Source organism: Haliotis asinina, chromosome 4 (genome assembly GCF_037392515.1).
Source record: "Haliotis asinina isolate JCU_RB_2024 chromosome 4, JCU_Hal_asi_v2, whole genome shotgun sequence".
Taxonomy (NCBI): domain Eukaryota; kingdom Metazoa; phylum Mollusca; class Gastropoda; order Lepetellida; family Haliotidae; genus Haliotis; species Haliotis asinina.
The window spans coordinates 59,626,445-59,645,259 of NC_090283.1; the positions used below are offsets into that span (position 1 = coordinate 59,626,445).

At 39.2% G+C, this 18,815-nt stretch overlaps 1 protein-coding gene across 2 annotated transcripts; it reads right to left on the bottom strand.

Moving 5' to 3' along the window:
* Positions 1-2,403: 2,403 nt before the first annotated feature.
* LOC137282624 (monocarboxylate transporter 5-like) lies at positions 2,404-14,847 on the bottom strand. Of its 2 annotated transcripts, none has more exons than XM_067814404.1 (6): positions 14,802-14,847; positions 13,719-13,927; positions 6,538-6,681; positions 4,415-5,656; positions 4,068-4,118; positions 2,404-3,725 (listed from the first exon to the last, which is right to left on the bottom strand). In XM_067814404.1, exons 1-6 carry the CDS (start codon positions 14,807-14,809, stop codon positions 3,661-3,663), a joined length of 1,719 nt encoding a protein of 572 aa, XP_067670505.1. In that variant the 5' UTR covers positions 14,810-14,847; the 3' UTR covers positions 2,404-3,660. The 2 variants fall into 2 exon arrangements, with proteins under 2 accessions (XP_067670505.1, XP_067670506.1); XM_067814405.1 differs by having other exon boundaries at positions 14,527-14,836.
* Between the last annotated feature and the right edge of the window lie 3,968 nt (positions 14,848-18,815).

Below are 18,815 nucleotides of genomic sequence, written 5' to 3' on the forward strand. Positions count from 1 at the left end.
GATTTGTCCTTCACAATTGTCATATTACCTTCTATTCATACTCAAATGCAATACACAGCTCCGTACATAACAATCAATATCTAACATATAAATGAGAAAGCCTTGTAAAAATACATCCCTATCTATACAAAATGTGCAGCAGAATGTTAGTAAACATTTCCATATCCTGTAAATGGAATATTTGTTTCCATTTAGAATGGGAAATTAGCAAGATAACGATCAGGGCAAACATCAAATTGATACAACTCATACTCCTTCAAGTCCCGTTGCATCGTTAAAGAACTACAGATCTAAAACTGAACTACCAGAATTCTCCTCTCTGCCAGCTGGTAACACGTTCGACTTCGAATGAAATTCTGTCTAACATTCATCTGATTTCCAAACACAGACATTATACACATATTATCTCCTAATTATACATGGTAGATCACACAATTTGCCAATATTTCAGCCGCAGCGAACCGTGCTACTTAAATGAAATTATGTTTGTATGCTCACAAAGAACAATACGTGAGTTGGAAAACACACTGTTGCGCGTCAGCAGTGACTGAAAAGCACATCCAGGATATCAGGAACTGTGATATACATTTTATCCATGGTGATATTTAAGATAAGATAAGATAAGATAAGATAAGATAAGATAAGATAAGATAAGATAAGATAAGATAAAAAAGTGAGCCAGTTTTGGTTTATGCATGCTACTGTAACACCTTTTCCACCTAGTGTTGTGTTAGCGACATAAATGTCTCCTGGCCAGAAACTGAATTCCTCTTCACATTATTTTTGATCAAATATGTGTCGACATAATCCGGTTTGGTCCCTCGTTGATGGTTATGATAATGGTTTACGCCGCATTTAGCAACAGCACGTCAGGGGGCACCTTTGATACGAAACAGTATGTCACTTTTAAAGAATTAAGCGTAAGCAGCGCCATGCTGTTATGTCCAGGGAATATCAACTTCACCTCTGTCCATTGTGGTACATACGTTGTTTAAAATATTTTTATTCCGTAACTTCAGTTATTACGGGGGAAGTGAGGTAGCCTAGTAGTAGCCTAAAGGTAGCCTACAGGTAGTGGTCAAAGCGTTCCCACCTCGCGCCAGACACGTGTTCAATTCCCCACGAGCAAAACGTGTGAGATTGCTGGAACATTACTAAAAGCGGCGTAAAACTAAATTCACTCACTTAACCACTCATAAAAGCCCAGCTACATCCATTATTCCATTTATATATGACACATAACAGGGCATTTATACAGCGCCCTTGTATAGGCTAAATATCCAGCTCAAGGCACACAAAATGTCAGTTGTCAACTGGAAGCTTCCCGGAATCTCCGATAAACAGAGTGGGAACGGATGTGACGAGGCAGGTCTTTCCACCCTTTAATAGCAGAGTAATAGGTGGAGCGTTGTCCGAACCGTGTGGTCTTTACTTTAGGAACTGTCCAGAGGTTCTGGGGATTTTGTTATCGAAGTGATCTAGTGAGTGAGTGAGTTTAGTTTCACGCCGCACTCAGCAATATTCAAGCTTATAGCGGCGGTCTGTAAATAATCGAGTCTGGACCAGACAATCCAGTGATCAACAACATGAGCATCGAACTTCGCAATTGGGAACCGATGACATGTGTCAACCTAGTCAACGACCCTGACCACATGATCCCGTTGCCTTACCACAAGCATATTCGCATTTTTGGCAAGCATGGGTTGCTGAAGACCTATTCTACCACGAGACCTTCACGGGTCGAAGTGATCTAAATGGACAATAGGGTTGCAGTCGTTCTGAGAGTCAGTTTTGCCATGTCAGATGGTATAAGCTGTTCATCGGTTATGAGGTGACCAGTGGACAACGTATTTATCTCACGGCACACCTCAGTGTTAGTTTTGAACAGTTTGAAGCATGGGTATCGGATCGCACACGCCTACCTGTGTGTATCAAACGATTCGAATCTTGGATCTTGCTCTTTTCCCCACTAGGTGTTGTGATATAATACCCCTTCCTAATATTCACAGGGACTACATTTGAAAGTTTTGTCCAAATTTATTTAGTGGAAAGAGGGTCAAATGTTTTCGTAGCCATCGCAAGATTTATCGGACAACACAAGAAAAACAAACTAGGGTTATCCCCCATCAATTTCCATTCGGAAAACATCGGTAATTTCCGTGCATCGTGCGTCATTAATGTTATTCGGGACAAAAAAAGTAACTTCCACTATTGGCAACGGGGTGTAATGCAATGTACCTCGCTTGTACATTCAAAATAGAAGAAGAGCGCTCAGACAGGGACATTTATGTGTGAGGTGAGATAAATGATTTACATTTATGTGTGAGGTGAGATAAATGATTTACATTTATGTGTGAGGTGAGATAAATGATTTACATCTATGTGGAGAAGAAGCAGTCCATATTTATGTTATTTAACTTATTTTATTACGGCAGTGATGTCATGGAAACACATGATAAAAGTGAAATATGGAAATAGATCTGTCACCACTTGAGCATCATCGCCTCAGTCCTAGTCGAGTCCGTAGAACTCGATATGGTTACTGGCATCAAGCATGTTGTCTCCCCACCATTGGAGCAGTAATGACGAACATGCATTTTTTTTCCAAATGGTGTACTTGGTTTGGATTCTTACTAGGGACCATTCCTCTTTGATTCTAAATCTTGATTTCACACAAAGAATAATTCAAATAATTCCAGTGTGTTTATTCTTCAGTATTATTGTCCAAGATAATCAAATATATAAGTGAGTGAGTTTATCTTTACGCCGCACTTAGCAATAGTCCAGCTATATGGCGGCGGTCTGTAATAATCGAGTCTGGACCAGGCAATCCGGTGTTCAGCATCATGAGCATCCTTCTATCTAATTAGGATACGATGCCATGAGTCAGCCAGGTCAGGCAGCCTGACAACCTCATTCCATTAAATACCTCAGTATGGGTTACTGAAGATCAATTCTCACCCGGGGGCGGTGGAGTAGCCTAGTGGATAAAGCGTTCGCTCGTCACGATGAAGTCCCGGGTTCGATTCCGCACATGGGCACAGTGTGTGAAGCCCATTTTCTGGTGTCCCCCGCCGTGATATCGCTGGAATATTGCTAAAAGCGGCGTAAAAAAATAAACTCACTTACTCACTCACTCACTCACTCAATTCTCACCCGAATCTTCGCGGGTTCAGGTATATAAGCATATGGTATGTATATTTATCAATGCTAAAACATGATATTTCAAACACAGACATGATGCAAAAGATTTACTTTTTGGCACTTTTGTATCTTGGATGAACACTAAGATGACACTTCATTCTGTTTCAGACCTGATCATGTGCAAGTGACAACGCAAGAACTTGTGTGTGAATTAATAGCCCTACGTTTCGTATCTAAAACCCTGACATTAGGTGTATGCTGAGATATACACCTCCAGCATTACGTGTTTGCCGGGTCCATAAAACGGACCATATAATGCCACAGAAAATTAAATATAAGCGCATTTTGCAAGATTGCTTTTACTTTGTATTGTGAAATCTTAACGTATCCAATAATTATAGAGTTCATTGAAATCACCTTCTGTTGTGTCAATAATCTTGCATCTTAAGGGTATCAGTTCCGTCTCATTACCGCACACACGCATGCACACATACATGTATTCGCAAGCACGCAGAGTCATATATCCTTCTTGAACAGAGGTATACACATGGCGAGTACGGCACTGGTGACATTGCAGCATCCTGAAAGACGAGAACGGTGATACATGAACAGAAGAAATAGACAAACATGACCGAACACAAAGCATATTCAGGTGTGAAGACTTGTACAGTATCAGAAATCTCACATCTGTCCGAAAAGATCATGCAGTAATCAGGATATTCAATGTTTTGATGTTATCCAAGCTAGTTAACATGTTTAACATTCCATAACATTAGTCCAGATTATACATGTCGACATCACTATAACGTTACGTGAATAACGTTCAAAACTGACATTCGGATTCTCCTGTGTGAACGTAATGTACAGCTGTTTACGGTTACTTTCATTTTACAAACAAAACTTCACTTATAATGTTCCATTACCTGCAAAAATAAAAGTGTAGTCATAATCTCCGCTATTTTCGTATATTAGACCTGAAACAAATATGGTTATGTTTTAGCAATAATTGTCCTAAAACTCAACCTCAATTCAAGTGTTATTTCAAATGTTGTAGTGAAGCCAAAATACACATGTGCCACCGTCGTAACCCTGGGCACCATTTAAACCAATTTCAATATGCCATAATGTTTTAACAGCTTATTAATGATCATATATTTGAAGATGTGCCCATTGAGCACACAGTATGTATTTTAATCAACAGTCACATTTATATCGATGTTCATTGGCTCACGAAGTAGCTAAGAAAATGAACATTCCGAACTTTACTTACTTGCAATGGGTGGTCCACACAATAAGCCGATTCCTAGGACAAAAGACCACATTCCATAGGCAACAGCCAGTTTAGATCGGCCTAGCAGTTCAATGCATATAGGACTTACTAACGTATACGGGCCTTGACTATACATGCCATATAACACACAGATAACCATTTGGAGATGGTATGTGTGCGACAGCATGGGGATTAGCAACACAGACACCCCAGACATTCCCTGAAATCCAACATGGAGTAATATGCTGCCAATAGCTTTGTCTGACGAGGCCATACCAGAAAGCATTCCAGCTAAAAGCGCTGCTATGCCCATCCCTGTAAACAGACTCGCGGCTTGTGCCGGCGTACTACCTTTTAATTCAGCATAATTGGGTAGATGAACCATGCAGGTAGCTTCTGAAAGAGACCAAAACAGGACACTGAGGAGGTATAGGGGGAACCCATTTGCGCCATATGAAGCTACACTTGTTATTATTGTCCTGCATCGTGAATGTGTCTTTGACGAAGGTGAGTTCTGTCCCAGCAGAGGCGCAACAGCTGCGTTTTCTGTGCCTGAAGTGTCTTCTTTCGAAGAGTTGCCAGAGTCAGGACTGTGTGCTTCTGTGTCACCATTATTATCTGTTTGTGAGAACATTTGTCCGCCATCTTCCTGGAGGGAAAGGGTAACAATTGTCACTCGTTGTGTACACAGATCATCAGTTTCTTGTTGTGCTTCTACACGATCATCAGGTCCTCCTGGCACATCTACACAATCAGCACATCCTCCTGTTTCGTCAGCACACTCAGCAGGTTCTCCTGGTACATCTACACAATCAGCACATCCTTGTGGTACATCTACACAATCAGCACATCCTCCTGTTTCGTCAGCACACTCAGCAGGTTCTCCTGGTACATCTACACAATCAGCACATCCTTGTGGTACATCCACACAATCAGCAGGTTCTAGTGGTACGTCTACACAACTAGCACTGTCATGTTCTGAAACTGCTATCTCCTGCATCAGTGTAGACGATGGTCTAAGCAGAGCTCCGGCTAAGCACACATGGAATCCGATGGCACCCATAATTAGCAGCGTTCCGGACAGGGTATACACTTCCAACAGAAATATCGTCAATGGACCGACTGCAAGCAGTCCCAATGCACCTCCAGACATGCAGATACCGTATGCTATTGGCAGTCTCGTATTGAAGTAGTCTCCGGGAGCCACACCACTCACATTGGCAGCCATGCCACAACCTAAACCTGTGTTAAATATAGTAAGTAAAGCTTAGAGTGAAGAAATATGCAAAATACAACTATGATATCAGACAATGTACGAGTTCCTATACATCGGACACCACAGACGCACCCGCTTCTTAACAAACAGAAACTTCTCAAGACTAAACAAGCGCACTGCACATCCGACTAAAGCTTGTTGAAGGCCATCAAATCCTCAAAGAAAGACATAAAAAGTAGACATTGATGTACAATGTCTTTGCGCGATGTTTATGTCATCAATGGAACATGGCACTTTATGGATGACAGCTTCTTGTTTGTTGCACGGAGCGACGCTACGGTGTAGGTGTAGATTCGTTCATCGCTGTCAGACTGAAACGTAGCTTAGTACCATAAACAATGAAGGTGGCATGCATAAAATTGTATGCTTCATACACCTACTTCGAGAATGTCAAACAGTTTCTCTCATTATCTGCAAAAGTCATGTTGCAGTTCATGATGTTTTTCTTCAAATAAATATTTCCCTGTAAATGGCCACAGCTTCCCATCTGTGTTATGTGGAATACCTCCAGCTACCAACAATGTCAAAAAGAACATAATACCGTCCCTGCACCGATATGTCTTCAAGACTAAACGATTTGATTCTTTATTCTAAACCAATATATGTATGCAATGAATGAAATGCAACTGCACTTTAGTCGTTCGTGAGCAAGTACAATGCACATATATGATTTAATTTGTCGTTTTTGTGTATGCAGTTCTTGTGTCGAGATGATGTATTTACTGGCGATGTATTAATAAAAGCAAAGTTTGGCTTCTTTACCAAACCCGATTCTCTGAAAATAAAAATATGTTTAAACCAAAATAACTGTTTGCTGACACGTGATATATTTTGGTTTCTACCTCACCTGTTATTACTCCTAAGGTGAGGATTAACCCAGTCACAGTTCTACAGAAGGATGCGGATACCATTCCTACAAGAATGATGATTCCGCCCAGGAAACTGGCCAGTCTGTGTCCGAGTCGGCCTTCAATACTTCCTACAAATGGTCCTGAAAAAAAGGGTATACCGTAAAAAGAAAACAGTTACGTTTTTTCGGTTTTCATACAATCAGACTAGTAACCTTTTTAAACCGTTTCTAAAATGTCTCGAAATGGAATCATTTTGTCAAAATCTATGCATTTCTTTGATTTCCTTTTCTTCTATGCATTATGATCATATACCATACACGGAACCGAAGGCCTTGTACCGTAATACGTACTACACCATTAGTCCCCGATTAATACAATGAAAGTTCTGTAACATAATGTCATGTTCATACCGCAATATCCCACTCTTTACAGTTTTGCTTTTAAAACTCCATGCAATAAATGCTGACAGTGCTAAATGCACATTTATCATTGATATGTATACAGACATAAAGTATGAAAACTGAACTGTTTTATTCATAATGGTTACTAAATGCTTTCTAACTCTATTAAAGCATCCCATCAGCTTGTTGTTACCATATACTTAATTGTCCTTGTTCATTGGCTTCATCCCCAGTGTTTATTGGCTGTTTTTAGTTCCCTACTTGCCTGAACCTCTTGTTCTTCAATTAAGTACTGCTGTTACACTTTAATGTTTGCCATAACATAACAATTATATACACTTCCTACCATTAGGTTGTAGTCACGTTTCATAGCAGAAATATTGCTGAGTGCGGCATAAAACTAAACTCACTAACCCACTGTAGTCAGTCAAGAGCGAAACGTTGCTCTGTGCATAAACAAGAAGTTGTCATCCATAAAGTTGGGTGCCCTGGTTAGTAATATTGACGTATGGTGAAAACATAGCTATATCACTCAATAGCACGCGGTTTAAAAATGTCTAGATGCGCATTTACTCGTGTATCGGCTGTTTTACAGGGTAGCCGAGAATTAAAACGACATCATAGTGACCGATTTACGAAAACTTTTGTCTGGTTTGATTGGCTGCGGTTTAACGCCGGACTCGGCAACAATAAACTTTATTGCGGCTGCCTGAAAATAATTAATTCTGGACGAGATAATCCATTGATTGACAGCGTCAGCATCGGTCTACGAAACTAGGATACGATCACGTGTGTCAACAATAGCTAGCTTTCATATATTTTCCCACAAAAAGTATAGACACTAAACACAAAAAGAAACCTTACTCCCCTACCTTTGAGAATTACTAACAACTGTCAAAGATGTGTCGGAAGGCATCAGCTTACAAGAAAGCTGAACAACAGTTTTATGCAAATCATCAAAACAAATTCTCAAACGCATGCACATTTAGGTATCGTTTTCAGATAATCAGATTGTCCTATTTTCGACCATGCCGAAATAAGTGAGTGAGTGAGTTAATATTTAACGTCACACCGGCAATATTGCAGCCATATTGTGACGAGAACATACGTGACATAAAAAAGAAATATATATGCATATTATGACAAACCTGTCGACGGAGGACAGTAAGAACACTAGGCTATCACAGTTAGTATTGCAGCTAGCGTGGAAACTTTAAAAACATAATACCCTCACTATTTGGACAGTATAATATGAAAACAGGCCATAGATTGCCAACAACAGAGGGTAGATCACCTACAGGCAAAGTTTGGCGCAAATGGTTTGCGCAGCGAAGAGATTATGACCAGTCCTCTTACATGCAAGCGAAGCGAGCAAAAGTTGGCAAACGTCATTTCCCCGCTTCGGTTTGAAAAATATTTTCATGTTAAAATAAAATATCGCCACCATCAAAGGTATGCACCCATTTCTTCATTGGGAAGCTTGCAGGAGTAATGGAGGCGAAGAACGATCTGAATACCACCAGTGGCGCTAAAAATGTTGAATAAAACATATTTCATGTGAGTAATTACTAAATATGGGGTTGGAAGTCTGAGAGCACAACCAACTGAGGAAATGGGAGTAATCCTTGGATGATGGCGATATTTTACTTTGACATGAAAAATATTTTGCGATCCGAAGCGAGGGAAGCACGTTGCCAACCTTTGCTTGCTTCGCTCGCATATAAACAGACTTGTCATATTCTCTATGATGCGCAATCACATTTGCGCTGCAGTGTACCTGTGGATCAAGTGTCATATGTTACATGTTTACCACACTCGCTACACGTAAGACATGAGTTATATGTTACATGTTTACCACACTCGCTACACGTAAGACATGAGTTATATGGTACATGTTTACCACACTCGCTACACGTAAGACATGAGTTATATGTTACATGTTTACCACACTCGCTACACGTAAGACATGAGTTATATGTTACATGTTTACCACACTCGCTACACGTAAGACATGAGTTATATGTTACATGTTTACCACACTCGCTACACGTAAGACATGAGTTATATGTTACATGTTTACCACACTCGCTACACGTAAGACATGAGTTATATCTTACATGTTTACGTCACTTAGAACACGTAAGACATGAGTTATATGTTACATGTTTACCACACTCGCTACACGTAAGACATGAGTTATATGGTACATGTTTACCACACTCGCTACACGTAAGACATGAGTTATATGTTACATGTTTACCACACTCGCTACACGTAAGACATGAGTTATATGTTACATGTTTACGTCACTTAGAACACGTAAGACATGAGTTATATGGTACATGTTTACCACACTCGCTACACGTAAGACATGAGTTATATGTTACATGTTTACCACACTCGCTACACGTAAGACATGAGTTATATGTTACATGTTTACCACACTCGCTACACGTAAGACATGAGTTATATGTTACATGCTTACGTCACTTAGAACACGTAAGACATGAGTTATATGTTACATGCTTACCACACTCGCTACACGTAAGACATGAGTTATATGGTACATGTTTACCACACTCGCTACACGTAAGACATGAGTTATATGTTACATGTTTACCACACTCGCTACACGTAAGACATGAGTTATATGTTACATGTTTACCACACTCGCTACACGTAAGACATGAGTTATATCTTACATGTTTACGTCACTTAGAACACGTAAGACATGAGTTATATGTTACATGTTTACCACACTCGCTACACGTAAGACATGAGTTATATGGTACATGTTTACCACACTCGCTACACGTAAGACATGAGTTTTATGTTACATGTTTACCACACTCGCTACACGTAAGACATGAGTTATATGTTACATGTTTACGTCACTTAGAACACGTAAGACATGAGTTATATGTTACATGTTTACCACACTCGCTACACGTAAGACATGAGTTATATGTTACATGTTTACCACACTCGCTACACGTAAGACATGAGTTATATGTTACATGTTTACCACACTCGCTACACGTAAGACATGAGTTATATGTTACATGCTTACGTCACTTAGAACACGTAAGACATGAGTTATATGTTACATGCTTACCACACTCGCTACACGTAAGACATGAGTTATATGTTACATGTTTACCACACTCGCTACACGTAAGACATGAGTTATATGTTACATGTTTACCACACTCGCTACACGCAAGACATGAGTTACATGGTACATGTTTACCACACTCGCTACACGTAAGACATGAGTTATATGTTACATGCTTACCACACTCGCTACACGTAAGACATGAGTTATATGGTACATGTTTACCACACTCGCTACACGTAAGACATGAGTTATATGTTACATGCTTACGTCACTTAGAACACGTAAGACATGAGTTATATGTTACATGTTTACCACACTCGCTACACGTAAGACATGAGTTATATGTTACATGCTTACCACACTCGCTACACGTAAGACATGAGTTATATGGTACATGTTTACCACACTCGCTACACGTAAGACATGAGTTATATGTTACATGCTTACGTCACTTAGAACACGTAAGACATGAGTTATATGTTACATGCTTACCACACTCGCTACACGTAAGACATGAGTTATATGGTACATGTTTACCACACTCGCTACACGTAAGACATGAGTTATATGTTACATGCTTACGTCACTTAGAACACGTAAGACATGAGTTATATGTTACATGTTTACCACACTCGCTACACGTAAGACATGAGTTATATGGTACATGTTTACCACACTCGCTACACGTAAGACATGAGTTATATGTTACATGTTTACCACACTCGCTACACGTAAGACATGAGTTACATGGTACATGTTTACCACACTCGCTACACGTAAGACATGAGTTATATGTTACATGCTTACGTCACTTAGAACACGTAAGACATGAGTTATATGTTACATGCTTACCACACTCGCTACACGTAAGACATGAGTTATATGTTACATGTTTACCACACTCGCTACACGTAAGACATGAGTTATATGTTACATGCTTACCACACTCGCTACACGTAAGACATGAGTTATATGGTACATGTTTACCACACTCGCTACACGTAAGACATGAGTTACATGGTACATGTTTACCACACTCGCTACACGTAAGACATGAGTTATATGTTACATGCTTACCACACTCGCTACACGTAAGACATGAGTTATATGGTACATGTTTACCACACTCGCTACACGTAAGACATGAGTTATATGTTACATGTTTACCACACTCGCTACACGTAAGACATGAGTTATATGTTACATGTTTACCACACTCGCTACACGTAAGACATGAGTTATATGTTACATGCTTACCACACTCGCTACACGTAAGACATGAGTTATATGTTACATGTTTACCACACTCGCTACACGTAAGACATGAGTTATATGTTACATGTTTACCACACTCGCTACACGTAAGACATGAGTTATATGTTACATGTTTACCACACTCGCTACACGTAAGACATGAGTTACATGGTACATGTTTACCACACTCGCTACACGTAAGACATGAGTTATATGTTACATGCTTACGTCACTTAGAACACGTAAGACATGAGTTATATGTTACATGCTTACCACACTCGCTACACGTAAGACATGAGTTATATGTTACATGTTTACCACACTCGCTACACGTAAGACATGAGTTATATGTTACATGCTTACGTCACTTAGAACACGTAAGACATGAGTTATATGTTACATGTTTACCACACTCGCTACACGTAAGACATGAGTTATATGTTACATGTTTACCACACTCGCTACACGTAAGACATGAGTTATATGTTACATGTTTACCACACTCGCTACACGTAAGACATGAGTTACATGGTACATGTTTACCACACTCGCTACACGTAAGACATGAGTTATATGTTACATGCTTACCACACTCGCTACACGTAAGACATGAGTTATATGGTACATGTTTACCACACTCGCTACACGTAAGACATGAGTTATATGTTACATGTTTACCACACTCGCTACACGTAAGACATGAGTTATATAATACATGTTTACCACACTCGCTACACGTAAGACATGAGTTATATGTTACATGCTTACCACACTCGCTACACGTAAGACATGAGTTATATGTTACATGTTTACCACACTCGCTACACGTAAGACATGAGTTATATGTTACATGTTTACCACACTCGCTACACGTAAGACATGAGTTATATGTTACATGCTTACGTCACTTAGAACACGTAAGACATGAGTTATATGCTACATGCTTACCACACTCACTACACGTAAGACATGAGTTATATGTTACATGTTACCACACTCGCTACACGTAAGACATGAGTTATATGTTACATGTTTACCACACTCGCTACACGTAAGACATGAGTTATATGTTACATGTTTACCACACTCGCTACACGTAAGACATGAGTTATATGTTACATGTTTACCACACTCGCTACACGTAAGACATGAGTTATATGTTACATGCTTACGTCACTTACAACACGTACGATGTGTGTTATGTATCATATGTTACATGTGGTGTGTTACATGCTACGTTATAAGTTATAATTTTACGTCCCATGGTGCGTGTAAGACATGTGTAATATATAATGTGTTATATGTTACATGTTATAGTTTACGTCACACTGTACAATTAGCATATGTGCTATATATTACATGTAGTATGTTATATGTTTATGTCACAGGGTACACGTGAGATGTCTTAGTGTTATATGTTATGCGTTGTGTTATATGTTATTTGTTATGTTTACGTCACATGGTACATGCAAGATATGGTGTTATGGATTATGCGTTATATGTTACATGCTTACGTCACACTGTGTAAATACGATGTGCTATGCATTACGTGTACTATTACTATGTTAGATGCCAACGAGTGTGTTAGTGTGTTATATATTATGCATTATATGTTATGTGTTTACGTCACGTGGGACACGTAAGATACGTGTTATATATTAAGTGTTCTATGTTATATACTGACATCACATGTAACACATACGATGTGTGTTAGTGTGTTAGATATCATGTGTTATATTTACATGTCATATGTTTACGTCACATGGTAACGTAAGATCTGTGTTATATATCATGTGTTTTAGGTTACCCGTTATAGTGAGTGAGTGAGTTTAGTTTTACACCGTTTTTAGCAATATTCCAGCAATATCACGGCGGGGGACACCAGAAATTGGGCTTCACACATTGTACCCATGTAGGGAATCGAACACGGGTCTTCGGCGTGACGAGCGAACGCTTTAACCACTAGGCTACCCCACCGCCCCCCTACCTGTTATAAGTTTACGTAAGGTATGTTACAGGTTATAGATACATGTAATATATGTGATATATTACATGTTATATGTTGATATCTCAGATGATTCATTGAACATTTATGCTCCTCAAACAAACCAGTGGAGACTTTCAGAAATAATCATATTTTGGCTTGAGCCATGACGTCTCGATACTGCACTGTCCTTCGTTCTCCCCAAAACTAGTTTTATACACTACAATCTTGCAGTCATTTATTCCCCTTAACATATTGTGTAAGTGTCCCAAACTTGACATGCAAACTACAGCCGGAGACGCCAGTACCATATTGTGGTTGTGTTTGCTACAACGACGCAGGTCCAACGCATCTGTGCATTGATCAGGCCCACACATAACAATATCACCGTTAAATCATGAACATCAGAAATACACTCACCACACGTTGAAAATGTCCCCAGCAGAGTAGATCCAATCCAGGACACTTTAACCAAGTCACTGTCAATTTCCTCCAAAAAGGCTGGCGTAAGCACGCCAACAGAGCAGATCAAGAAGCCGTAGAGGAACTCGATTGCGAAGCAAGCAGAGAGAACAACCCAGGCATATCCATGGTCAGCGTCCTCTTTGCGGGCTTTCATTGTTTTCCTTCTAAAATAAGAAAAAAATGTGAGTGAATGACTGAGATGTTATCTTGCTCACAGCAACATTCCAGGTTATGTTTCCAGGGTATCTGTGGCCGTTGTGTTTGTCGTTTCACGTACCAATCATTGGTCCCGTTACGTCACATTACACTGTTAACAATGGAACCCGAGTTACAAGATCCCGGAGACAATGAAAGCTTGACAAAATAGTTACACGCCAGGAGATAGTGAAATCTCTGAGCCTCTGCGTTTGTGAAGAGAAATGCTATAGCTATATACTATATATAAAGCCGTGCAATACTGTGCATAAAGCCTTGCATGAACATGGTATTTACAGTTATAGATTTTCAATAAAAGCTTTGCACAAATGGTTATCATGTATGCACTGTAAATTCCATTGTTAATTTTTTTTTCCAGACGATATTCAATAAAATTACCCAATCTGTACATGTCCCATTATTTTTGGATTTCGATTGACAAACGTGAATGTTGCGTATGAACAACTCTCCAGTCGTTCATGGAAGTGTTGTAGGTTTGTAACACCCAAACGCAGCAGTGTTACGCTGATCCCAACAACACAAATCACGTGTATCGAACATACGTTACCTTCAGTCAGGTCCCATCCAGAGCTCCTTGGAAGCGAATGTTCATGTAGCGACCATTTCAATGATGGTAGTAATGCGCCGATGCAGAGATAATGAGCGGATGTCATAAAATATTGCACAACAACGTGACATGCCCCGTTTCCGTTTCAGCATTATGACCCGACGCTGCAGGATTATGCTTTCTCCTCTACACGTCACGTTAAAACTGTCACGAGGCAGTTTAGTTGAGCAAGTAGGTCAGTGATCTAGGTGATCGCGCTGTAGAGGTCGACTTACCCCAGCATTTTCTTGTCGTTGCGTTCGAGCGATGTGCTCAGCGACCGCGAACAATAACAAGGGTTATTACCTAAGGCGATTACTCTGCATGCAGTCACCGCATAGAACGTGTTGGAAGTTGAACATGTACACGGATGCCAATGTATAGATAATTTATTCGGAAATATAACGTGATTCGTGTGTTTTAATACATTTCAGTAGATGTGTGGGTGTGCTTGTAAATTAGAGTGTAACGAGCAGAACTGGCCTATCCGCTGTCCGCTGTATTCGGATTTACGATATGACTCATGGGAAAATGTGTTAAATCATTTTTTCTCTCTTATCTCGCCAGCTGACCAGGATGTATTTCTACTACCTAATTTTAAACTATTAGAACCCTTAACTGCATTGGTTACTGAAATGTTTACTTTGTAGTCCTATAATCAAATATACCACGCTTTACTAATGCTTTTAATGCTGTGATATATTATTCACTACCGTCTATTTTAGGTATAGTGTAGTGGCTTGTGTCTCATAGGCCAGGTGTTATAGTTTATTGAGTGTTAATGTATGTGTGATATATAGCATGTGGCACACATTTTCCTCCACTGGACTGTATTGATTTTGTCATCACAAGAGAGGAATAATTTATTTTTTCAAAACAGCGAAGAGTCTTTTAAATGGTAATTATCATTTACTCATTGAATTTTTAAGGGAAATAGAATTTAGGTACATTTTGAATAACAGGTTTTGCAAATGGAAAATTGGTATTTTAAACATGCTTATGTGAATTAGCAACTGCGATTGTTAGTGGCTATACTCTGCATAGGGGTTGAAGTAGTGTAATTTTTTGTACTCCACGGGTTATGTTGGTCCCAAACACTTCAAAGTGTTTGGGTGTGTGTGTGAGTTTAGTTTTGCGCCTCACTCAGCAATATTCCAGCTACATATATATGGCGGCAGTCTGTAAATAATCGAGTCTGGACCAGACAATCCAGTGATCAACAACATGAGCATCGAATTGCGCAATTGGGAACCGATGACATGTGTCAAGCAAGTCAGCAAGTCTGACCACCCGATCCCGTTAGTCGCCTTTCATGGCAAGCATGGGTTGCTGAAGGCCTATTTTACCCCGTGACCTCCACGTGAGTGAGTGAGTGAGTTCATATTTAACGTCACATCGGCAATATTGACGACAACAATTAATTATAAAAACACAAATGAATTAATAGCACATACATTGTAAAAAGCTGTCAACGAAGGAAGTAAAACTAACTGGAATATCACAGAGTAGAATGTAAAACTAGTGATTAGACCTAAAAAATTGTATCTATAGAGGACAATACAATATAAAAATAGGTTGCCAACAACTGAAGGTAGATCACCATATTAAGGACCATGGGGACTTACAGTACATTTGCTACCGGCATGGACCCTAGCTGGATTTACATCATCTCCTCAGTTGTTAGACAAATCTAGCCAGAAAGTAAAAGAACACTTATTCTACGATTAAAAACCTGGAAAACATAAATTTACTTCAAACGTTTTGGGACTTAAAGTACCCTCTAAGGAGGACAATTATTTTATAGTACGTCAACCCCCTTGAGGGTACAGCCACTAACGATTTGAGTTACTGGTTAATCTTCCAATTATGAAATAGTTATCTATTTATAATTCAATTAACAAATCTAATTCCTTTAAAAATGAAATAATTAAACGAGGATTAATATTGCTAAAAAGATCCTTCACTGTTCGTGAATTAAAATACTGATCCCTTGTGATGGATTATTCAACACAGTCAAGCAGGATATGCTTGACTGTAATTCTTTCATCACAATGGACACAAACGGAGGATCCTCACCTTTAAGCAACTATTTATGTGTATATCAAATCTGGACTGACAACTCAGGTAGATGTAACCAATATACGGTTTTATTTCATGTAATTTATTTATACATAATTGGGTGTCCCACTTCTTCTGCATTAGATCACGGGTGTAAGCTCTAATGCTAGCTTTGTAGTCAGAATAAGGAATGCAAAGTGATGTCACAGATTTGTTGAGAGCTGCCTTAGCAGCAAGATCGGTGTTACCAGAGATTCCAACGTGACTGGGTGACCAACAAAAGACGATGTCGTATTCGCCTGTGGCAAGATCATTATACAATTCAATAATTTTTATTAAAAGTGGATGTTTACAAGAAATAATTTTAATTGCCTGAAGACAAGAAAGAGAGTCCGAACAGATTATATACTGTTTATGTTTAGGATGTCTTTAAATTTATTTATGAGCCGTTAATATGGCGTTTGCTTCTACTGTGGAAATAGAGCTGCTATCTGTTAGCAGAAGATATTGTTCTGGATCAAATGACCGTGGCACAAGCTACTGCGCCACCGTCCTTGGACCCGTCCGTAAATGAGGATTTGTAATTGTTATTTTTGTTTTTTAATTGATGATGTTCTTGTTTATATTGTAAGTCATTAGTTTCTGATGTTTTAAATGTACTGAAGTCAACTTGTGGGCTAACCAACTGCCAAGGAGGAGAAGATAGGATACGGGAAGGAGCTATAGTATCCAGCTAAATGTCGGCAGCAGTAATGAAAGGCGGAACAAGAGATGATTTCTTGTTGTACAAATCTTCATAAGGAGAATTAAAGACACGGTGAAATGCAGGATTAGACTCGTTAGAATACAACTTTGTAATATATTGTAAGGATAATTTTATACGGCGGTGGGTAAGAAATGGTTCGACTGCCTCAACGTAGAGACTGTCAATAGGTGAAGTTCTGATGGACCCAAGACAAAGTCTTACACCTTGGTGGTGGACAGAATCTAATAGTCTCAGGTTGCCTTTGCAGGCTCCACCAAATACGATGGAGCCATAGTCAAGTTCTGAGTCGACGAGTGATCTATATAGGTGGAGGAGGGTAGCTTGATCCCCTCCCCATTTTGAATTAGAAACAACGTTTAATAAATCCAGCGCCTTCAGGCATTTATATTTTAGGGATTTGATATGGGGGAGAAAAGTTAAACTTGAGTCGAAAATCAGACCCAAGAACTTTGCCTCCTGAACGACTTTGATGGGAGTGCTATTTAAAAACAATTCTGGGTCTTTATGCGGTTTGTATTTTCTACAGAAATGTATACATTTGTTTTTTGACTTACAAAATTTAAAGCTGTTTTCAAGACACCATTTGTTTATTTTGTTCAAGCAGAATTGCAGTTGCCGTTCAATAGTGTGCATATTTTTCCCCGACAAGAAATATTAAAATCATCCACAAAAAGTGATCCATCGATTGCATCATTTAAAACCTTGGATAAACTGTTTATCTTCATACTAAAGAGTGTTACAGACAAAACGCTGCCCTGTGGAACACCCTGATCCTGATTTTAATGGTCAGACTGGGGTGAACCCATTCGGACTTGAAATTGCCTGTCCTTTAAAGATTGTGATATAAAAAGAGGTAAACGACCCCTTAAACCGAAGTTATGTAAATTCTTCAAAATGCCATGTTTCCAGGTGGTATCGTATGCTTTCTCGAGATCAAAGAAAATCGATACTGGATGTTGTTTATTTACTAGAATATTTTTAACAAAGGATTCTAGTCGTACCAGATGATCAATAGTACTTCCATTTTTCCTGAAACCACATTGAATATTTGTGATAAGGTTATTGGTTTCTAGATACCAAGCTAATCTATTATTCACCATACGTTCCATGGATTTACAGACACAGTTAGTAAGAGATATCGGTCTGTAATTAGACGGATCTGTATGATCCCTGTCCGGCTTTGGTATTGGCACTATAATGACATTACGCCACGAAGGAGGAAATTTTCCAGACGTCCATATTTTATCAAATATATCTAAAATTGTCATCAGACATGGTTCAGGCAAGTGTTTCAGGAGCTGTTAATGAATATTGTCATCACTCAATGCAGTGTCGTGAGCTTGCTCAAGAGCCGTATATAACTCGTGTAATGAAACGACTTCATTATAATCTTCACCATTATTGCAATTGTTTTTCTCTTGTTTCT

Bases quoted from the DNA above. Each gene is read 5' to 3' on its own strand.
- LOC137282624 (XM_067814404.1), bottom strand. The intron at 6,682-13,718 runs GTGAGTGTATTT...CCTTTTTTTCAG, and splicing joins GGGGACATTTTCAACGTGTG to GACCATTTGTAGGAAGTATT. The intron at 3,726-4,067 runs GTAATGGAACAT...CTCGTCTTTCAG, and splicing joins CTACACTTTTATTTTTGCAG to GATGCTGCAATGTCACCAGT.